We start from the raw sequence: 23028 nt of genomic DNA, 5'->3' as shown, positions 1-23028 counted from the left end.
GAGGCTCTATGTAAAAGGCAAGTTTTTTTTTCTTTATTTGGAGCTAGATATAACAATTTTCTTCCCTCTATTCCACAAGAGGTTGACTCATGCTGAGCTACGGTTCAATAACTTTTCCAGTACCTCGCCCAAGTAACCATTCTTTATGTAAGCGCTTAGACCCACTGGCCTGGAATTCCACATAATTTCTGCCCAGATAACAACTTACTATGGGTGTAATCAAATTAAATAGTGCTAAAGATCACAGAATTCTAAGTTCAAGTGAGTTGCGCCCATTGCCACTTTACGCTGGAGTATCAACAATCTTTCACACTGGTTCAAAAGTGACTTCGCCTGAGGCAGTTCCCGCCCATAAAACCGGCCACGTCCTCAGAAAGGGGAGGTTCTGCCGATTGCACCCACTTCGGGGGGGGGGGGGGGGGGGGGGAAAGAGAGGGGTGTCATTACATTGGGCCCAGATTCTTGGATGCAAAAGAATCCGTGGTCACATGAATCCAGCATTAATCACCTGACTTGCAATGCCATGTCAATTGAAGCCACTGATCCAGGTCTGTTTCTGCTGTTGCAACAACTCGTTTCAATTCAATTTAAATTCAGTCAATTGATCTACCCCTCTAGTGCACAAACCTGTTTGCGGGACAGAGCAGAGTGTTGTTGCAGAGTGCGATTTAAATCAATTTGCACACTGCTCAGAGTGATTAAAATCAATTTGCATAAAAGCAAAAGAAAAGTTTGCTGGACCGAGAGAAAAGTGTCATACCTTGTGATCTTCAGGCTCACTCTGAAGGGGATTTTTTTTTCCTTTAGCCTTTTATGCTACCCCACCCAGCACCTTGAGGCCCCATTAGCCCTGCTTCAGTCACAAATCAATTACGTTCGATTATGCTGCTTGATTGCACGTTCAGGCTTGTGCTAATAAATTTGCGTGGAAATTTCAGCATAACTTCACCTCAGCAAACTGGCAGCAACCAGTGCATTTTCCAGACAGCACCACCAGCGGGAACTCCAGTCAAGTGAGTGGCGATCGGCTATTTCCCCCCCCCCATAGATGGCATAACAACTGAGCTTAATCCAACTGGCACTTGACAATCACAAGCACACACGTGCATTTTTCAGTAGGAGTAGCTGCATAGCAATCAAAAGTACACATCAAGTATATTCTAGTAAGGAAAAAAATGTTTTGAAAGCTACTTGGGTTCTAGAACTGAATTGGGCATTTTAATTACATTTGAAACCACTAAAACATGAGAATACAGGAAAGTTACAAAAGGGAGATTATTAAGGCTAAGAGGGAATCTGAGAGAAAGTTAGCCGTAAAGGCCAAAAAAAAGGCTTTGTATAGACACATTGGTACTGCCAATAGTAAAAAGAGGGGGGTAGGGCAGCTAAGAAATGAAGAATACAAGCTTGTAATGGAGAATAAGGAACAGAAATACAAAATAAATACTTTGCCTAATTTTTTTTTAACCAAGGAATGACAATATAGAAATTAAAAAACGAACAGGGTTGTAGGAGATTTAGTGAAGGTTATTATTCAAAGAGATGGTACTAAAGAAGTTACTCAAACTTAGGGTAGACAAATCACATGGGACCTGATGGTTTACATGCGAGGATTTTGAGGGAAGTTAGGGAGGAAATGGCAGATGCGCTGACTATAATTAGTCCACATTGGAAAGTACCAAATGTGACTCTCGTTCAAAAGAAAAAATAAGCCAGGAATTATAGGCCAGTCTTCAAGTGACTGGTAAACTACAGAAGAAATTACTACATACTTGGATAAACATGTGCTACATGGATTTCTAAAAGACAGATCATATATGCTTCATCAACTTTATAGAATTCTTTGAAAATATGAAAGGATAGATAAAGGAAATGCAGATGTGGTTTATAGGGATTTTTGAAAGGCGTTTGATGCAAGACCACGTAAAAGACAACTGAATGATAATGGCAAATGGAATTCAGGGGGACCTGGTCACATGGATAGAGTGATAGTTGGAGGGCAGAAAGCAAAGGGTAGGGGCAAAAGATGTTTCCAGTTGTTAGTAAGACAAGGGCAAAAGGACAATCAAAAATAAATAAAGGGGAGGTTAAGAAAAAAAATTAAACAAGGGTAGTTAGAATGATGAATTTGTTACCACAAACCACTGTCAAAGCAGAATCCATAATTTAATTTAAAAGAGAATGACACAATTGTTTGAAAAAGAGGTATATTAAAGTGTATGGGTAGCAGACAGGATTAGGCTACAGATCTCATGTGGAGATAAACACTAGCACAGACTGGATAGTCTGCTTTTATGCTGTAACATACTACAATGGGACCAAATGCTATTTGATTTGCTTCCCCTCCCTTGGCCAGGAACTCCAAGACCAATTCTGCAACTCCAACTGCTGTCCCTGGCTGAGATCGGTTAACACAGCACAGACCAACCATCAACCCGAGCCCATCCTGGCCTGCACGGTTCACTATTACACCAAGGGCTGCTCTTATTCACTGAACCATTAGGGGAGCTAGAAATAATTTTTATAATGCCGCCACATTACCTAGACACGAATGAAAACTATATATGAGAATGCATGTTATTTAAGAGGAACACAACTTTGACAACAAAACTACAATATTCACCAACTCAACCGCATTTTTAGGAACTTATCCTTTACCATGCCACATCGCTGCTCTCTGACCACTGTCTATGCTACTCTACCAGCCTGTCATTAGGGTTAAGAGGGAGGGGTGGGTGAGGTAAATATGACATTGATTCAGGTTAAGTTACCATCTGATTTTTTACACCGTTCATGTGGAACATGCCTTGAAAGCAGTCCACCGGAGACCAAAATCTCATTGTGAATCTATGGATATGAATCTGTATGTAACTACCTTATGCCACAGCTTGTTAGTACACTGGCCCAAAAAAGCCAATTATAGTGAAGTGGCAGGTCCTCTCGTTACACTTGATGCTGTTTTTAAAATTTTCAACACACCGCAGAACTTAACTCGTAGATTTGCTACTTGATATTACTTCCATTGTCCCAGCCACACGAACTCAAAATAATCCAAAAATTAATGAGTGGAAAATTGTAGAGTGTGTGTTCACAATTTCCTGGTAACTGTTCTCAGTGGTGAGGCTCATGCCTTGAGTATGCATTTGGAAATTCATCTCCATCTAACCATCTTCAAATATTGCAACGCTAAAAACCAGAAGCTCCATTCTAAAATACATGCCGTATACTTCATCAAAATTACTCATTATAGTCATCAACATTTGATTGTAGGCTTATTCTGAAAACTGCGACTTAACATGGCTGACCAAGGCTACAGATTAAAGCATTTCAATTTCAGAGGGTTAACTGAATAAGATTTAATTAGTTAGGCTACTTATGTGACCTTGTTCTACAATGTTTTCACTGGCAAAGTATGGAATCATAGTAATAGTAACCTTAACAGAAAATCATCCTTTATATTTGAAGGACAAGTAAATTTGAAAACTGTCCAACACACACTTCAAAAGCTGCTAATTTTCCATTTTTTGGCATCAATTTCTTAATTTGGAAAAAAAACTAATTTATTCAGCTCTGTCAATATTTAGAGTTTCCAAAATTATTGAACTAGAAATTTAAATACACTCCATTAAACAAATATATCTTTTAAAATGTTAGTCATAATCAGAAAAGACAAAAATACTAATAGTTTATGACCTTATATTTGTACACATATGAAAACATAACATATACTCTTGATCTGGATCAACTAAAATTCCAGGATAATTAACACGATTTTTTGTTAGTGTACCAACATCAGTCCCAGAATTCTAAGATGTAGATAAATTCCCACTGAATCAGGAAGTACTGAGTAGAATCTATGCATTGCCCTGCAAGGACAGAGGATAAATTGCAGAGCAAATTAATCAGAATAGTCTTCTATACCTCCTTTTACCCAAATAGGGATCAAGGAGCAAGTCCCCGACTGTCGTTCCCTCCTCTTCCCTTTCTCCCTTCTGCCCCCACCAACCATCCGCCAAACCAAAAGAAATCTATAATGAGGCAGGGACAGAAGAAATACATTTCCATTTATACAGCGCCTTTCACAACATCAGTACTGAAGCATTTCACATGAAGTACTTTTGAAGTTTATTCACTGTTGTAATGTAGGAAAAAGTGGCACTGCAAGATCCCACAAACAGCAATGAGACAAACAACCAGATGATGCTAGATGACGGATAAAAGTTAGCCAGGACACTGGGCGAAACTCTCTTACTCTTCTTTGAAATGCGCCACACGCTTTTTAGGTCAACCCGAGAGGGTAAACGGGTACTACGGTTTAAGGTCTCATCTTAAAGATGGCACCTGACAGTATAGCACTCCCTCAGTATTACACCAAAATGATAGCCTAGATTATGTGCTCCAGTCTCTGAAGAGGCGCTTGCTCCCCCAACCTTCTGATTCAGAGGTAAGACTGCTGCCACTGAGCCAAGAGGAAAAATAAATTTGAAATAAGGCAAAAAAAAAGTTTTTTAAAAATGAACAAAATTTTATTTACGGCGACAAGTGTTTTGAGAACACAATTATCATAGCAATCATTAGTCTGAATCAAAAGGCATCTTAGTTTCTATACAGCTGCAATTGGAATGAAAAATGCTGGCACAAAAGAGGGTTAACAAGATAAAAAGCAACCACGATGAAAAGATGATGAGTGTAATTATCTAAGGGGTCAAAAAGAAACATTAATTGACTGGGGTGAAGACAACGAAATGCCGTCATAAGCACAGCACCAGCAAAAGTGGGAGTGTGTGTGAGCCAGTTGCTGAACCAGTTTCTCCTCCACAGCTCTATGTTTTCTTCCTCTTATTTCAAATTTTCTTTTCCATTCTTCTTAATCCACTTTTTACCCCCCACAATTTTATACAAAAAGCAAAACACTGCCGCTGCCAAAAACCAAAACAAAGTACTTGAGGCACTCAGCAGATTGACTTGCAGTGTTCCCAGCATTTTCTTTTTTTCCCCATTTTGTTGCATTAACTTATGTGGTATAATATTGTTTTAGTGACACATACTTTGGCACCTAGCTTGTGGAATTTGCACCCATCCCAAGCTAATTAGCCATGTGTATTTCTTTGATGCATTAGATACCATCATTAATCTGCTTTTCATCTTGTACTCCACCTGCATTTTACATCTCTGTCACAAAGTACACATGGGTGGTAACTGGGTGTTGATCCAGGCCACATAGTTCAATCCAGACCTTCTGTTCACATTTGGGAATCTTTAAAATTGAGTGCTAAAGTCTGAACTTGATGGTCTCGGCAGAAGGAAGATCAACGAGAAAGAAATTTGTTCCAACATTCTTACTCTTGTGAAAGAGAAAGAGGGGAGAGAAAAAAAAAAAGAGGCAGAAAGTAGCACAAATGTACAGTATGCTCATGATACACTTGGGTGTTAAACTGCCATAGACTGCAGTTGGATTACACCTTTTCAGGATATGCAATCCAGCAGGAAGAAGGGAAAATAGAAAACTAAAGACTACATATAAGCAAAAAAGTATTAAATAAGTGAAAGAAAACACAAACACGACCAAGCTTGCAGTTTGTGGAAGGAGTGGCGGCAAACTAAATGTTCAGGTCCATCCCCCAGAACCACACTTCCTGTTTAACAGTTATACATCGATAGCAGCAGAGCCTAGCCCACCCACTAAGTTAATGAAAGTAGACTGATGAGAAGCAAAGAAATGACAGAAACACACAAAATTAGATATGAAGTTGATGATGATCGACATTCCCGAAGATGCTAATCCTAGTTTTAATTACAGATATACACAGACGAGAGAAATTATACACAATATACATTAAACATACATTTTGAATCTGCTGTAATAACATTTAATGGATCAAAAATATGGAAAAGCAGAAAGTCAATCATTTCCTGACCTTAATAATGTAGCTTCTCCTCAAGGGCAGGAGGTAGTGATTTATGAGCAGCATCTAATCAACAGAAACTTCCCACAACTATTAACCTCCAATTAACCTCAGGGTGTGCCTATGAAGCCCATTAGCCCTCAGAGAATACCTGAGCAGTGGCCTTAAAGGGACAGGCCTGGTTAAGCACAGCTTTCTCTCAGTCACTAATCATAACCAAGTGAAAGATTGTGTGGGCAATGCCATGGTAGGGCAGCTGGTTACTAAATATTATGGCACTTCTCTGAGATAGATAAGCTTTCCCTAACCATAGCTTCATATGCACATATTCACCAGCAACCAAATTAATCCATTTTTATTTTCATTTGTCACAGAATATCATTTCAGATAATAGGGCCACCCCATAACCGAACCATTACAAGTAATTCATTGTTGAAATTTTGCCATCATTTCAGCAACATGCTACTCAACCTTTGCATAAACATTGATGTTTCACTCTGGATGATCTGTAGCTCACGTCATCAAACAGACTTCCTCACTGCTGGCACACTTTGAATGGCAAACTAACTCGACAGACTCCAGTAAATTACTGCAGTTTATCAAAACAAGAGCAAAAGCCTCAATGATAACATCTACGTTGAGGATGTGTTCACATGTCAACACTACAACTTGTGGCTTTAGTTGCAGATATGGTGAAAATTTAGCGATCAGATATACAAATCTAAAAAATTCAAATATTCAGAGAATCTATTGATTGCTCAATGGGTAGATGCACATGATATGGTACTGAAACACACGGATCGGAAAAAAGGCAGGCTTGATTCCTGGTCTGCATCAAGCTAGCAGATCTATCCAAGGATAATGGTGTGGCACCATACCTCAATAACCCTGCACTGGGGGTTCCAATTCCCAATCCCTCTTTCGTGACTTTTGCTGGAAGTGCACTTTGCAGATGTTGGGTGATTAGGCACAACTATTATGGCCTCCATATTCAAATACCCCACAGAAACTCACCGTTTCGGTTCAAAATTGATGAACGACCACCTAGGTGAGTACATCTGCTGTCCACTGAACTATATCTCGCCCTGTATTAGTTAACACCAAGACTGGGAACTCAACATCCAAGGGTATTCAACACTTAGGAAGGATAGACAGAGAGGAAAAGGAGGCGGGGTGGCGTTGCTGGTTAAAGAGGAAATTAATGCAATAGTAAGAAAAGACATAGGCTTGGATGACGTGGAATCGGTATGGGTGGAGCTGCGGAATACCAAAGGGCAGAAAACGCTGGTAGGACTTGTGTACAGGCCACCAAACAGTAGTAGTGAGGTTGGGGACAGCATCAAACAAGAAAGAAGGGATGTGTGCAATAAAGGTACAGCAGTTATCATGGGTGACTTTAATTTACATACAGATTGAGCTAACCAAACTGGTAGCAATGCGGTGGAGGAGGATTTCCTGGAGTGTATTTGGGATGGTTTTCTTGACCAATATGTCGAGGAACCAACTAGAGAGCTGGCCATCCTAGACTGGGTTATGTGCAACGAGAAGGGACTAATTAGCAATCTTGTTGTGCAAGGCCCCTTGGGAAAGAGTGACCATAATATGATAGAATTTTTTATTAAAATGGAGAGTGACATAGTTAATTCAGAAACGAGGGTCCTAAACTTAAGGAAATCTAACTTCGACGGCATGAGGCGCGAAATGGCTAGAATAGACTGGCAAATGTTGCTTAAAGGGTTGACGGTGGATAGGCAATGGCAAACATTTATAGATCACATGGATGAACTTCAACAGTTGTACATCCCTGTCTGGAGTAAAAATAAAACAGGGAAGATGGCTCAACCGTGGCTAACAAGGGAAATTAAGGATAGTGTTAGATCCAAGGAAGAGGCATATAAATTGGCCAGAAAAAGCAGCAAACCTGAGGACTGGGAGAAATTTAGAATTCCGCAGAGGAGGACAAAGGGTTTAATTAGGAGGGGGAAAATAAAGTACGAGGGGAAGCTTGCCTGGAACATAAAAACTGACTGCAAAAGCTTCTATAGATATGAAAGAGAAAAAGATTAGTGAAGACGAACGTAGGTCCCTTACAGTCGGACTCAGGTGAATTAATAATGGGGAACAAAGAAATGGCAGACCAATTGAACAAATACTTTGGTTCTGTCTTCACGAAGGAAGACATAAATAACCTTCTGGATGTACTAGGGGACCGAGGGTCTAATGAGTAGGAGGAACTGAAGGATATCCTTATTAGGCGGGAAATTGTGTTGGGGAAATTGATGGGGTTGAAGGCCGATAAATCCCCGGGGCCCGATTGTCTGCATCCCAGAGTACTTAAGGAGGTGGTCCTAGAAATAGTGGATGCATTGGTGATCATTTTCCAACAGTCTATCGACTCTGGATCAGTTCCTATGGACTGGAGGGTAGAAAATGTAACACCACTTTTTAAAAAAAGGAGGGAGAGAGAAAATGGGTAATTATAGACCGGTTAGTCTGACATCAGTAGTGGGGAAAATGTTGGAATCAATCATTAAGGATGAAAAAGCAGCGCATTTGGAGAGCAGTGACAGGATCGGTCCAAGTCAGCATGGATTTGTGAAAGGGAAATCATGCTCGACAAATCTTCTGGAATTTTTTGAGGATATAGCTAGTAGAGTGGACAAGAGAAAACCAGTGGATGTGGTGTATTTGGACTTTCAAAAAGGCATTTGACAAGGTCCCACATAAGAGATTGGTGTGCAAAATCAAAGCACATTCTATTGGGGGTACTGTACTGGCATGGATAGAGAATTGGTTGGCAGAGAGGAAGCAGAGAGTCGGAATAAACGGGTCCTTATCGGAATGGGAGGCAGTGACTAGTGGAGTGCCACAGGGCTCAGTGCTGGGACCCCGACTCTTTACATTATACATTAATGATTTGGATTAAGGAATTGAGTGTAATATCTCCAAGTTTGCAGATGACACTAAACTGGGTGGTGGTAGGAGCTGTGAGGAGGATACTAAGAGGCTGCAGGGTGATTTGGACAGGTTGGGTGAGTGGGCAAATGCATGGCAGATGCAGTATAATGTGGATAAATGTGAGGTTATCCACTTTGGTGGCAGAAACACGAGGGCAGACTATTATCTGAATGGCGGCAGATTAGGAAAAGGGGAGGTGCAACGAGACCTGGGTGTCATGGTTCATCAGTCATTGAAAGTTGGCATGCAGGTGCAGCAGGCGGTGAAGAAGGCAAATGGCATGTTGGCCTTCATAGCTAGGGGATTTGAGTATAGGAGCAGGGAGGTCTTACTGCAATTGTATAGGGCCTTGGTGAGGCCTCACCTGGAATATTGTGTTCAGTTTTTGTCTCCTAATCTGAGGAAGGGCATTCTTGCTATCGAGGGAGTGCAGCAAAGGTTCACCAGACTGATTCCAGGGATGGCTAGATTGACATATGAGGAGATACTGGATCAATTGCGCCTTTAGACACTGGAGTTTAGAAGGATGAGAGGGGATCTCATAGAAACATATAAGATTGTGACGGGACGGGACAGGTTTGATGCGGGAAGAATGTTCCCGATGTTGGGGAAGTCCAGAACCAGGGACACAGTCTTAGAATAAGGGATAAGCCATTTAGGACTGAGATGAGGAGAAACTTCTTCACTCAGAGAGTTGTTAACCTGTGGAATTTCCTGCTGCAGAGAGTCGTTGATGCCAGTTCATTGGATATATTCAAGAGGGAGTTAGATATGGCCCTTTCGACTAAAGGGATCAAGGGGTATGGAGAGAAAGCGGGTACTGAGGTGAATGATCAGCCATGATCATACTGAATGGTGGTGTAGGCTCGAAGGGCCGAATGGCCTACTCCTGCACCTATTTTCTATGTTTCTATGTTAAAAAAGGAGAAAACAGAAGGTGAAAAAAAAGTGTGAAAGAAGCATCTAAATTATCAGTTAATAGCCCGATACATGATACATCATTGTGCACTTTGGGACGTTTGCATCAGATTTGAGGTGTCTGCAAAACTAATGCATCATTCCGGCACTTGTCAGCATTTAAAGGCTCTGCACAGATGTTATTTAGGCGAACTGAATACACCTCAAGTCTTTAGTCCAATCATAATATACATACACTTTTTGAAAAAAAATACAGGGGCGGGGGGGGCGGGGTGAAGAGATGGAAAGAGGAAAACTAACAGCAGCTTTTAGTGTAACCATTTTATTCCTATTTAACACTTGTAGGTGTACAGGGCACAATTTTAAAATTTGCAGATGACACAAAACTTAGAAGTATAGTGAACAGTGAGGAAGAAAGCAATAGACTTCAGGAAGACAGACAGACTGGTGAAATGGGCATACACGTGGCAGATGAAATTTAACGCAAAAAGTGTGAAGTGATACAATTTGGTAGAAAGAATGAGGAGAGGAAATATAAACTAAATGGTACAATCCTAAGGGATCTGCATAAACAGAGTCCTGGGGGTATGTGTGCACAAATCGTTGAAGGTGGCAGGGCAGGTTGAGAAAGCAGTTAAAAAGACTTCGGGGATTCTGGGCTTCATAAATAGAAAGAGAACACAAAAGTGTGGAAATGATGAAGAACCTGTATAAAACACTGGTTCGGCCCAACTGGAGTAGTGTCCAATTCTGGGCACCACACTTTGGAAGGATATGAAGGCCTGAGAGAAGATGCAGAAAAGATTTACGAGAATGATTCGAGGACTGAGGGACTTCAGTTACGTTAATAGACTGGAGAAGCCGATCTCTCCTTGGAGCAGAGACGATTGAGGAGAGATTTGATCGAGGTGTTCAAAATCATGAGGGGTCTGGACGGAGTAGATAGAGAGAAACTGTTCCCATTGGCAGAAGGGTCGAAAACCAGAGGACACATATTTAGGGTGATTGGCAAAAGATCCAAAGGTGATGTAAGAAAAAATGTTTTTACGCAGATAGTGGTTGGGTTCTGGAATGCACTGCCTGAAAGGGTGGTGGAACAGACTCGATAAATATCTGAAGGAAAATAATTTGCAGGGGTACGGGGAAAGGGCAGAAGAGTGGAACTAACAGAGTCGGCACGGGCTTGATGGGCCGAATGGCCTTCTTCCGTGCTGTAACCATTCTATGAACTATAAAAGCTCAGCTGTATTGGTGCAAGCAGATCTACTAATGCAATTTTACATTCCTCTGCACCATAATGCCAATTGAAATCAAATTGCTGCTCAAATATTGATCTTCAGTATTTAGTTTAGATTGAACACGAGCAGCAGCCTGGGAAACGACACATCCATGGGACTTTAGTCCATTTACAGAGACTACTCCAAAACTGATTAAACATAAGGTGTCAGCCGTGGCTCAGTGAGTAGCACTCTTGCCTCGGAGTCAGAAGGTTGTGGGTTCAAGGTCGAGACTGGAGCACAAAATCTAGGCTGGCGCTCCCAATGCAGAACTAAGAGAGTGCTGTACTATTGGAGGTGCCGTCTTTCCAGATGAGACGTTAAACCGAGGTCCTGTCTGCCTTCCCAGGTGGACGTTAAAGATCCTATGGCACTATTTCAAAGAAGAGCAGGGGCGTTCTCTCCAGTGGCCTAACCAATAGTTATTCCTCAACCAATGCCACTGTAACAAATTATCTGGTCATTATTGCAAGGCCATTTGTGTGGGACTTTCCTGTGCACAAATTGGCTGCCGCGTTTCCTACATTACGTGACTACACGTCAAAAAGAACGTTAGTGGCTGTAAAGCTCTTTGGAATGTTGAGATTGTGAAAGGTGCTACATAAATGCAAGCCTTTTAGAAAGGAACTTGAAAAAAATCTCTACCAAACTTACAGCAACAGCTAGCACATCCCTGCCATCTAAACAGTTATTAAAGCATGTTTCATTACTAGACAAGTCCAAACTTACCAAACACCACAAATAATGTCAATAGAAAAGCATGCTGATTCCTTGCCTAATGGGACACAGGAAGGATGTCATGATTCAGAGCACAGTGCTATGTTCAATAAGTTATGACAAACAACTGTTACTTGTAGTGAGGCCAACTGAACTGTTGAATCATCTGGAAACACTGCAGTTGAGAAAAATTACTGCCTCAAATGGAACCTAGTCAGTACCTAGGTGGCACAGTTGTTGCATAAACTGATTACTACTAATATGCTGCAACATGTAAACGTTCCAAGTTGAGGGAAATGTTAGATTGGCCATGAGTCTTTTCAGACCAATGTTACAACACAGTTCATAATATTACATGCATAACATTTAACCTACCTGTATTATTTCTTTTCGCAAGTTAATGGTACGGAACCAGTCACTTAGTCGGGGATAGCTCTCCAGTTCAGATGTTTTCTCACCGGGCGGTACCTTGTGCTTGCACTGTAACTGCTTACTGATGTACTTGACAAGTTTCACCTAATAAGAAATGAAAAATGAACTAGGATTAGTCAGTATCAACCGCTAAATATGACAGCTCAATCAACAATTCCAAAATTATATACTGTACCTAGAAAAAACAAACCCACAATTTGAGCACTGGATATTACAGCATAATTAAATAGAATGGGCTAAATTCAGATGCTACTTAATTTGAAGTCTTCTTTGAACTACATAAAAATGTAATTCTCCAAGGAATGTTGAATTTCCTAAAGTTGCATCAATGGGAGAACTAAGTGGAAAGATGTCAATTACTTTTCATCTCTACAGCTGGTCATCACATTAATCTTCTGTTTCTGCTGCTAACTGAATCAAGTCTGGTAGTTTCAGTCTAGTGCCTGGTGGGCATAAGTTCTCACGCAAAATTGCCCGCAATCTCTCACTCAGAGATCACAAAGATTGATTGTATAGGAAAGAGAAATGTCATTCTAGAGCAATACTGAGTGCAACTATAAAACACGGATAGCAACACAAGTTCTATACAGTCATAAAGTCCACTGGCATTAAATCATCAGAACAAATTGAAGGCTGCAATAGGCCGGGCCAGGAAGGGGCATGGTGAGCGAAGAAATGAAAATGGGACAGAGTTTCCACGACTGCTCCCTCATCCAGTAAGCATGGTGAGAAATGGCAAAAAGTAAAAAGAATCTAAATCTAAATGTGACATCATAGCCAAGCAGGTAAGTGACTGGCTGGTGGATTAATGAGCATTTTTCTTTTCTTTAAGAAACCTTTGGCACTGTTGTAAGTTAGGAACTGCAAGTAAATATATAAGTGATCTTTATTATCCAAGGAGAACCAGTTAATTAAATCGGCTGTTTGCTGAGTAGTGGCTGGGTGTGTTTTGCTAAGGTTTAGCGTTTAGTTCTACTCAATAGTTGAGAGTGTAACTAGGGGGATGGCAGAGCAGCTCAGTCCCGTGGATTGCACATCCTGTGGCATGAGGGAAATCCTGGATGCTTCGCGCAGCCGGGACAACCACGTGTGTAGGAGATCTCTCCAGCTGCACCAACAAGAGCTCCATGTTTTGGAGCTTGAGCAGCAGCTGGAGTCACTGCTAGACTGAGAGCTACATGATTAGCACGTTTCTAGAGGCGGTCACCCCACAGCTTAAGAGTGTGCAGGCAGACCCCTGGACAGAAGGAGGACGACTCGGCAGGTAGTGCAGGAGTCCCGAGTTCATCTCGCTCTCCAACCGGTACTCTGTTCTGAGTACCAGTGAGGGCAATGGTGGCTCTGGGGAGTGCAGCCAGAGCCAAGTCCACAGCACCACGGGTAGCTCAGCTGCACAGTGGGGGAGGAAAAAGAATGGAAGAGCTATAGTGGTAGGGGATTCGATAGTCAGGGGAGCAGACAGGCGTTTCTGCGGCCGCAGACGTGACTCCAGGATGGTATGTTGCCTCCCTGGTGCCAGAGTCAAGGATGTCACTGAGCGGCTGCAGGGCATTCTGGGGGGGGGGGAAGAGGGTGAACAGCCAGTGGCCATGGTCCACATCGGGACCAATGACATAGGTAGGAAGAGCGATGAGGTCCTGCAGGCAGGGTTTAGAAAGCTAGGAGAGAGATTAAAAAGCAGGACCTCAAAAGGTAGCAATCTCCAGATTACTCCCAGTGCCACGAGCTTGTGAGTACAGAAATAGGAGGATAGAGCAGATGAATACGTGGTTGGAGAGATGGTGCAGGCGGGAGGGCTTCAGTTTCCTGAGGCACTGGGACCACTTCTGGGGGAGGTGGGACCTGTGCAAGCCGGACGGGTTGCACCTTAACAGAGCCGGGACCAATATCCTTGCAGTGGGGGGGGGTTTGCTAATGCTGTTTGGAAGAGTTTAAACTAGCTGGCAGGGGGATGGGAACTTGAAAATAGATTCAGTAGGGAGGGGAGTAAAGCTGGAATTAGAAAACAAAAATAAAGATAGTGAGTTTGAAGGAGAGGGGAAACAAGCAGGAAAAAAGGGTAAAAAAAATAAATTTAAAGACACTTTGTCTAAATGCACATAGCATTTGCAACAAAATAGATGCGTTGACAGCACAAACGGAGACAAATGGGTATGGATCTGATAGCCATTACAGAGATGCAGTTGCAAGGTGACCAGGTCTGGGAATTAAATATTATGGGGTATTTGACAATCGGGAAGGACAAACGAAAAGGAGGTGGGGTAGCTGTAGATAAAGGATGGAATCACTGCAATAGTGAGAAACGATATTGGCTCAAATGATCAGGATGTTGAAACAGTTTGGGTGGAGATAAGGAATAATAAGATGAAAAAGTCACTGGTGGGCGTAATCTATAGGCCCCCTAACAGTAGAAACTCTGTTGGTCGGAGTATAAACCCCCAGGAAATTGTGGGGACTTGTCAAAAGGGAACAGCAATAATCATGGGTGATTTTAACCTCCATATTGATTGGACAAATCAAATTAGTCAGGGTAGCCTTGAGGAAGAGTTCAGAGAGTACATAAGGGACGGGTTCCTTGAACAGTATGTAACGGAACCACCCAGGGGACAGGCTATCTTAGATCTGGTCCTGTGTAATGAGACAGGATTAATAAACAAACAATCTACTAGTAAAGTATCCCCTTGGAATGAGTGATCATAGCATGATTGAGTGAGAAAGTTGGATCCCTAACCAGTGTACTAAGCTTAAATAAAGAAGACTATGAAGGTATGAGGGCAGAGTTGGCTAAAGTGGACTGGGAAAATAGATTAACATGTAGGATGGTTGATGAACAGTGGTGTACATTTAAGGACATATTTCACAACTGTCAAGAAAAATATATTTCAGTGAGGAGGAAAGGGTGTGAGAGAAAAGATAGCCATCCGTGGCTAAGAAATAAAGGATGGTATCCAATTAAAAACCAAAGTGGCCAAAACTAGTGGGAGGACAGAAGATTGGGAAGCTTTTAAAAGTTAGCAAAGAATGACTAAAAAAAATGATTAAGAAAGGGAAGATAGACTATGAAAGTAAACTAGCACGAAATATAAAATCAGATAGTAAGAGTTTCTATAGGTATATAAAAAAAGAAAAGAGTGGCTAAAGTAAATGTTGGTCCCTTAGAGGACAAGACCAGGGAATTAGTAATGGGGAACATGGAGATGGCAGAAGCTCTGAACAAATATTTTGTATCGGTCTTTACGGTAGAGGACACAAACAATATTCCAACAGTGGATAGTCAAGGGGCTATGGGGGGGGGGGGGGGAGGAATTTAACACAATCACAATCACTAATGAGGTGATACTGAGTAAGATAATGGGACTAAAGCCAGTTAAATGCCCTGGACCTGATGGTTTGCATCCTCGGGTCTTAAAAGAAGTAGCGGCAGGGATTGTGAATGCATTGGTTGTAATTTACCAAAATTCTCTGGATTCTGGGGAAGTCCCAGCAGATTGGAAAACTGCAAATCTAACGCCCCTATTTAAAAAAGGAGGCAGACAAAAAGCAGGAAGTCATTGACCAGTTAGCCTAACATCTGTGGTTGGGAAAATGTTGGAGTCCATTATTAAAGAAGCAGCAGGACATTTGGAAAAGTAAAATTCGGTCAGGCAGAGTCAGCATGGATTTATGAAGGGGAAGTCATGTTTGATAAATTTGCTGGAATTCTTTAAAGATGTAACGAACAGGGTGGATAAAGGGGAACCAGTGGATGTGGTATATTTGGACTTTCAGAAGGCATTTGACAAGGTGCCACATAAAAGGTTACTACACAAGATAAAAGTTTACAGGGTTGGGGGTAATATATTAGCATGGACAGAGGATTGGCTAACTAACAGAAAACAGAGAGTCAGGATAAATGGTTTATTCTCTGGTTGGCAAGCAGTAACTGGTGGGGTGCCACGGGAATCAAAGCTGGGGCCCGAACTATTTACAATCTATATTAAGAACTTGGAAGAAGGGACCAAGTGTAACGTTGCCAAGTTAGCTGATGATACAAAGATGGGAGGAAAAGCAATCTGTGAGGACAAAAAAAATCTGCAAAAGGACATAGACAGGCTAAGTGAGTGGCCAAAAATTTGGCAGATCAAGTATAATGTTGGAAAGTGTGAGGTCATGCACTTTGGCAGAAAAAAAAATCAAAGAGCAAGTTATTATTTAAAATGGAGAAAGATTGCAAAGTGCTGCAGTACAGCAGGACCTGGGGGTACTTGTGCATGAAACACAAAAGGATAGTATGCAGGTACAGCAAGTGATCAGGAAGGCCAATGGTATCTTGGCCTTTATTGCAAAGGGAATGGAGTATAAAAGCAGGGAAGTCTTGCTACAGTTATACAGGATATTGGTGAGGCCACACCTGGAATACTGCGTGCAGTTTTGGTTTCCATATTTATGAAAGGATATACTTGCTTTGGAGGCAGTTCAGAGAAGGTTCACTAGGTTGATTCCAGAGAGGGGATTGACTTATGAGGAAAGGTTGAGTAGGTTGGGCCTCTACTCATTGGAATGCAGAAGAATGAGAGGTGATCTTATCGAAACGTGTAAGATTATGAGGGGGCTTGATAAGGTGGATGCAGAGAGGATGTTTCCACTGATGGGGTAGACTAGAACTAGAGGGCATAATCTTAGAATAAGGGGCCGCCCATTTAAAACTGAGATGAGGAGAAATTTCTTCTGAGGGTTGTGAATCTGTGGAATTCGCTGCATCAGAGAGCTGTGGAAGCTGGGACATTGAATAAATTTAACACAGAAATAGACAATTTCTTAAACGATAAGGGGATAAGGGGTTATGGGGAGCAGGCAGGGAAGTGGACCCGAGTCCATGATTGGGTTAGCCATGATCATATTAAATGGCGGAGCAGACTCGAGGGGCCGTATGGCCTCCTCCTATTTGTTATGTTCTTATGGATGGATATCAGACATGGACAGATGTCAGATAAGGACATCACACACAGCTATGATGCGATCAGTGGTTGATTTGCCAATTCTGCAGACTCTTGCTGTGTATATGGTGCTTTCTGTTATCCAACCACCTTTGTAGCATTTTGATATAGTCAAGGCTCTTATCTGAATAGCTATTTAGCAAGATACCAGAGGGATTCCCATTGAACATAAATCACTCTCTTTCTGCAATTATATAGGGCCCTGGTGAGGCCACAGCTGGAGTAGTGTGTACAGTTTTGGTCTCCTTACCCAAGGAAGGATTTACTTGCCATAGAGGGAGTGCAACGGGCAACAACATTCACCAGACTGATTCCCGGAATGGGGGGGGGGGGGGGGTGTGGGAGGGGTGGAATAAACTAGATTAAATCATGAGTCAGATTTGTATTGATTAAGATATATTATATTACTATAGATATAGAGAAAGATAGATTGAGATGATCGTTTGTACATCATTGTTGAGGATGACAATCTATGATTCATCTCCAATTTAATACAGGTCATGAGGAATGTTTCCCAACATACGAAACATCGGATGTCAGATTGACTGAAGGACTGATTTTTTTTCTCAATCTCCTTCGGGCTCTCTTGTTCGGCGAGCTAGATTGAACTTGCTTCAATCTTTCTCACGCCATCATGAATCATCTTTTGCCACTTTTTCCTGTCAAAAGCATCATGCTCCCATGTAGTCTAATATCATGTATTTGGACTAAGTGAACAGCCCACCTTAGCTGCGCCTTTACTATCATTGGGCTCAATTTTGGCCCCACCCCTTTGTCGGCGCACTTAACGGAGATGGGCCGCTTTTCTCCATTCAGAAGTGCGACGAAAAAATTCCTCCCCACTTTGGCCCCTGTCCGGCCTCTCCCCGGTCGTCGCGCAGCATGGTCAGTCGAGTCGGGGGGCAGAGCCAGCGTCCTGCCTGAAAACAGTGCCGGGATGTCAGCACTTGCGCATTGGAATCGGGTCATGTCCGCGCATGCGCAGTAGCACCGAAATTTGGCAATCGGCCATTTTTAAAGGGATACGTAGCTGCCTGTGTTTTGCCGTTTGCTTGCTGCAGCTGCTGTGTGTGCTCCGATGTCGGAAGTTCAATCGCTCCCGCTCCTAGCCCTGGCCGAGTGGCCTCCCTGTGCGTTGTCGTCCCGCACCTATCTCAGGCCGAGTGGCTTCCCGCACCTGCCGGCCCGCTGCCTTCCTGGGCCGAGTTTTCAGGTGAAGGTAGGACTTAATTCTATTTTGTATTCGTTATTACAAAGCTCTAAACAAAGCACAAAAAGTAAGTCTTGGTGCTTTAGGTGCAGGTCCTGTCCGCTTCCCTTCCCGCCCCATCCCGGGCCGAATGGCCTCCCATGTACCTACCTGCGCTGATTTCTTAACTCTCCGCAAGGGTTTTCTGAAGTGGCCACATACACTGGCCTAAGATTTGGAGTAACTATTGGCTGGCCAAAACTGACGTAGGTGGCTGGTAACGCCCCCTTTTGAGAAAAAAGAACAAAACTAAAAAAAAAAATCGTAACTAACTCACTTACACTGGCGCAAATTGAATGTGCAAAATGGGGATTTTTAAGATACGCCAGAAAAATCAAGTTACTCCAAAAAAAAACAGAGCAACTCCTGGCCAAAATTGAGCCCATAGTCTCTATGCTTACTGTGAGCCACTGTTGAATTTTCATCATCTTTCTAAGGCAACCTATGTGGAAAGGATTTGAGATTTCTGATGTGGCGACTAAGTGATTCAGCTATCACACACATACAGCAAGGGTTTTACATGCATCTCTCCAACATAACTCTGCCTCTTCAATCCTATTGGACACAAGTGTCGATTTTCACACCAGCAACCAACTGATCACTAAACATTTAGGGAGGGGATGTCAGCCGTGGCTCAGTGGGTAGCTCTCTCACCTCAATCAGAAGTTTGTGGGTTTGAGCCCCACTCGAGACTTGAGGTCACACATTTTTTGGAGCAAATATTATATCGCTCCTAATTATAGGAACAATAGCACCATGAAACAAAGCATATCACAGCCTTGGATTACTAACGTGCTTGCTGGCAAACAACATTAACACGTAGCATACATCTTTTGTGGTTTTACTCCAAATGCCTTGCAGTATATGGCCTGTTTAGTACCGAGAAGTCAAGGACTTGCGGTTTCTATATCAACACCTTTTACTGCAAATAATCCAAAGCTTAACTCAGTCAACAGCACTAAATTATGCCTTAAAATGAGATTCCACTGCAGCAGACACTGGTAGTTGTGGTAATTATGTAATAATTCGATGTGCCACAGCTAGTTGAATTTTGTTTGAGGTACTGCTGAAAATGTGTTTTGGATTCCTTTATATACTTACTAGGAGAGTCTTATAAAACCAAAACATTCATTTTCACCAATAAAATTAAAGAGCTGTAACTACTCACAAAAGTACAACATCAAGCCTCAAATTCTACCATTTTGGTCATCAATTTACTTCAATAATCAGAATTAGGTAGCTAAAACTGACTGCTTTAAGCCCAATAACCTGCGATAAACAATTTGGCCCAACTCCAGACAGTTTATTTTACAACTTGCTATATTTAGAATCAGGTACCCTGCGTTTCAGACAGTCTTGGCTGGGGAACTTTCCATTCCAGTCCCTTGGGCATACAGATGGTACATACTACTATTTGCTGTAAGAAGAAAACAAGTGAGTGACACTCGATAAAAAAAAAAATCCCCCCCCAAAACCACAGAGAGGTGTTGGAAACACATTTGAAAAGTAGTACAAACGGGATGGAAGATAGGAAATGCACATTGAAAACCTGGATGATGATTTATTCAAAGCTGTATTTTATGACATTTAAAATAAGCGCTAAGATATACAGAAAAAAAACCTTTGTACAAACCAGCTTAAATAATATATAATCAGATCACTTGATTGGGGGATAGTTGTCAGGGAACTAAAGCAGACGAATAACCACATCTTTAATTAATCGGGTAACTTTCTCTAAACCTATGAAAACTACCTTCCATATAATTCCATGATAAAAATATCTTCATCCCAGTTCTCCCAGGAATGTGCTCATCCAAATCATCAAGGGGAAAGACCGGGCCCGGGGTTGCAGAAAATAGACACCACTTAAGGGAGAGCAAAAGCTCCCTTTCCTCATCAATCACACCTTGTGGCGAGCTGACTAAGGAACTGCACTGATGGAGTTGGTCGATATCTGTTGGTCTAAGTCACAAATCTGACCAAAAACAGCTTGGATACAAAGGCTTTTCTTTTAAAAAAAAGGGGGTTAACAATGAAGGAGGGAGAGAGAAGAAAATTGAAAATGACAAAAACATTTTAAAAGGGTTTTACGGAGTGTTACAACATGGTTCAAGTTTGACTTGTGTGGTTCACAGACACTTCATTTTAAAAGGAAACTCATGATTCTGGTAATTGAATGGCACTAACTTTGGTTAAAATAAATATATAGAACTAATTGGATTGCTCTTTCCAAGACCTCCTTCTGTGCTGCAAGATTCTAGGATTGTCATTTTTGTCGCCTTATTTAAAAAAAAAGACAACTTGCATTTATATAGCACCTTTCACGACCACCGGATGTCCCAAAGCGCTTTATCGCCAACAAAGTTTTTTTTGAAGTGTAGTCACTGTTGTAATGTAGGAAAGAGCTTAAAATTTAGCTGAAGATTCAATTTGTAAGTACAGTTTGAACAGGTGGTTGCAAACATGCCCCCTTCTAAAAGTAGGCTCTGAGCACCTGAAGTTTTCTTGGGTGGTAGTTTATGAAATCACTTATCAAACATCTACCGTAATAACGAAGTGTTTACAGACAATGATAAAGGACATGACGTCTATTACTATTGATGTGAGTTTTCAAAATAGATAGGCATCAAGTCTGATGATAATCCAATATCTTTAAAGAGGCAGTCACTGTTGGTGTTTTTCAAACTCACCCATCACTGCAATCCTCACTGAGCAACATAAACTTCCTATTTAGATTTAAAATCCTCGTCCTCAAATCCTTCCATTACCTGACCCCATTCTACTTCAAGCAACTGCCTCTCCCTACACATTCCTTCCCACACCCTGCAGTGAATTGTGTAATTCACCAACAAAATACACCACTTGTAAATTCCCATTGTGACAAAAGCCAATTTTTAATCAGCAATCAATGTCCAAGTGGCTATTTTTATTTTTTCTCTGCTTGAGGGTCAAATGTAATGCCTTTGAGAATCAAAAAATAAACCATGTTTATAATCAAAAAATTCCAGGCGTAATTCACTAAACAGTTTTGGAAGGAACACTAGCAAATAATGAATGCTTAAAATTAACTTTACAAATTATATTCCCAGGAGTTGACATGCATCAATAGCTGTATCCTCAGTGCCTCCACCTCCAAGGAACTTAATTCACCAACCCACAGGTGATGCAAGTAACAAAGTGTGCTCCATTCTGATGTCACCCATCAGTATGGAACGATGAAGTGTTCCTTGTGTCAAACAAGGAAAGTGGCTGCATGCATCACAGGGGAACTCTTCATCGCGGCATCACACTAGGGAATTCCCACTTTAGAGCACTGAAATCATATGAATGTCGAAAAAGACAAACCTTTCACCAGAGATCACGATATCTCTGTAGGCAGTGTTGTTTGGGCAGCAGCGAGCGCCTTTGCTTCGCCAATGACTGCAAATTCTGGGCCATAGTTAAAGGGGGAAAAATTGCAAGCCTATGGGGAAAGAGCAGGGAAGTAGGACTGAGTGGATAGCTTTCAAAGAGCCAACAAAGGCACGATGGGCCGAATGGCCTGCTGGTGTGCTGTAAAGTTCTATGGCTCTTAGGAGCCGGGAAGTCCTGCTACAAATGTACAGGGCATTAGTGAGGCCACACCTGGAGTACTGCATACAGTTTTGGTCTCCTTATTTAAAGAAACATAGAAAATAGGTGCAGGAGTAGGCCATTTACTTGCATTGGAGGCAGTTCCAAGAAGGTTCACGATTGATTCCTAAAATGAAGGGGTTGTCTTAAGGAGAAGGGTTGAGCAGGTTGAGCCTATACTCATAAGAGTTTAGAAGAATGAGAGGTGATCTTATGGAAACATATAGGATTATGAGGGGGCTTCATGGGGTAGATGGAGAGGATATTTCCCCTCATGGGGGAATCTAGAACTCGGGGCCATAGTTTCAAAATAATGGGTCGTCCACATGGAGATGAGGAGGAATTTCTTCTCTCAAAGGGTCATGAATCTTTGGAATTCTCTACCCCATTGAATATATTTAAGGTGGAGATGGACAGATTTTTGAACGATAAGGGAGTCAAGGGTTTATGGGGAGCGGGCAGGGAAGTGCAGTTGAGGCCAAGATCAGATCACCCATGATCTTATTGAATGGCAGAGCAGGCTCAAAGGGCCAAGTGGCCCACTCCTGCTCCTATTTCTTATGTTCGCTGTATCCTTATATTCCTTTCTTCCTCATGTGCTTATCCAGCCTCGCCTTAAATGCATCTATGCCATTCACCTCAACTACTACAATCTACTTGTGGAAAACTAGCTTTTCACTGCAATCACAGGACAACAATGTGCAAAGAAAATCCTGAATTGTGATTCCAAACCCGTTGGCCGTCGCGTCAGCAAAACAGGAAGGAAAATTCAGAAGAATCACCACTCTGGCTCGACTCTCCTGCATCTCCTCGCGCTAGACCATAGACCGACATAAGCGGTGGCCACCATTGACGGCCGTGCCTACAGCAGTCTGGGCCCCAAGCTCTGGAATTCCATCCCTGAACCCCTCTATCTCCCCATCTCTCTCCTCCTTAAAGCCTACCTCTTTGACCAAGCTTTTGGTCACCTGTCCTACTATCTC

The 23028-nt window shown here is 42.0% G+C and overlaps 1 protein-coding gene across 8 annotated transcripts in view; it reads right to left on the bottom strand.

The window, feature by feature from the left end:
- LOC139226329 (kinase suppressor of Ras 1-like) overlaps positions 1–23028 on the bottom strand; it is a 222899-nt gene that overhangs the window by 91349 nt on the left and 108522 nt on the right. For all 8 annotated transcript variants that reach the window (XM_070857009.1, XM_070857004.1, XM_070857001.1 and 5 more), the window contains exon 2: positions 12152–12292. In XM_070857009.1, coding sequence (XP_070713110.1) covers positions 12152–12292 — 141 coding nt within the window. The remainder of the gene's footprint in view (positions 1–12151; positions 12293–23028) is intronic.

The sequence above is a fragment of the Pristiophorus japonicus genome, chromosome 16 (genome assembly GCF_044704955.1).
Source record: "Pristiophorus japonicus isolate sPriJap1 chromosome 16, sPriJap1.hap1, whole genome shotgun sequence".
Classification (NCBI taxonomy): Eukaryota; Metazoa; Chordata; class Chondrichthyes; family Pristiophoridae; genus Pristiophorus; species Pristiophorus japonicus.
This window is presented reverse-complemented; position numbering and strand designations above follow the sequence as displayed.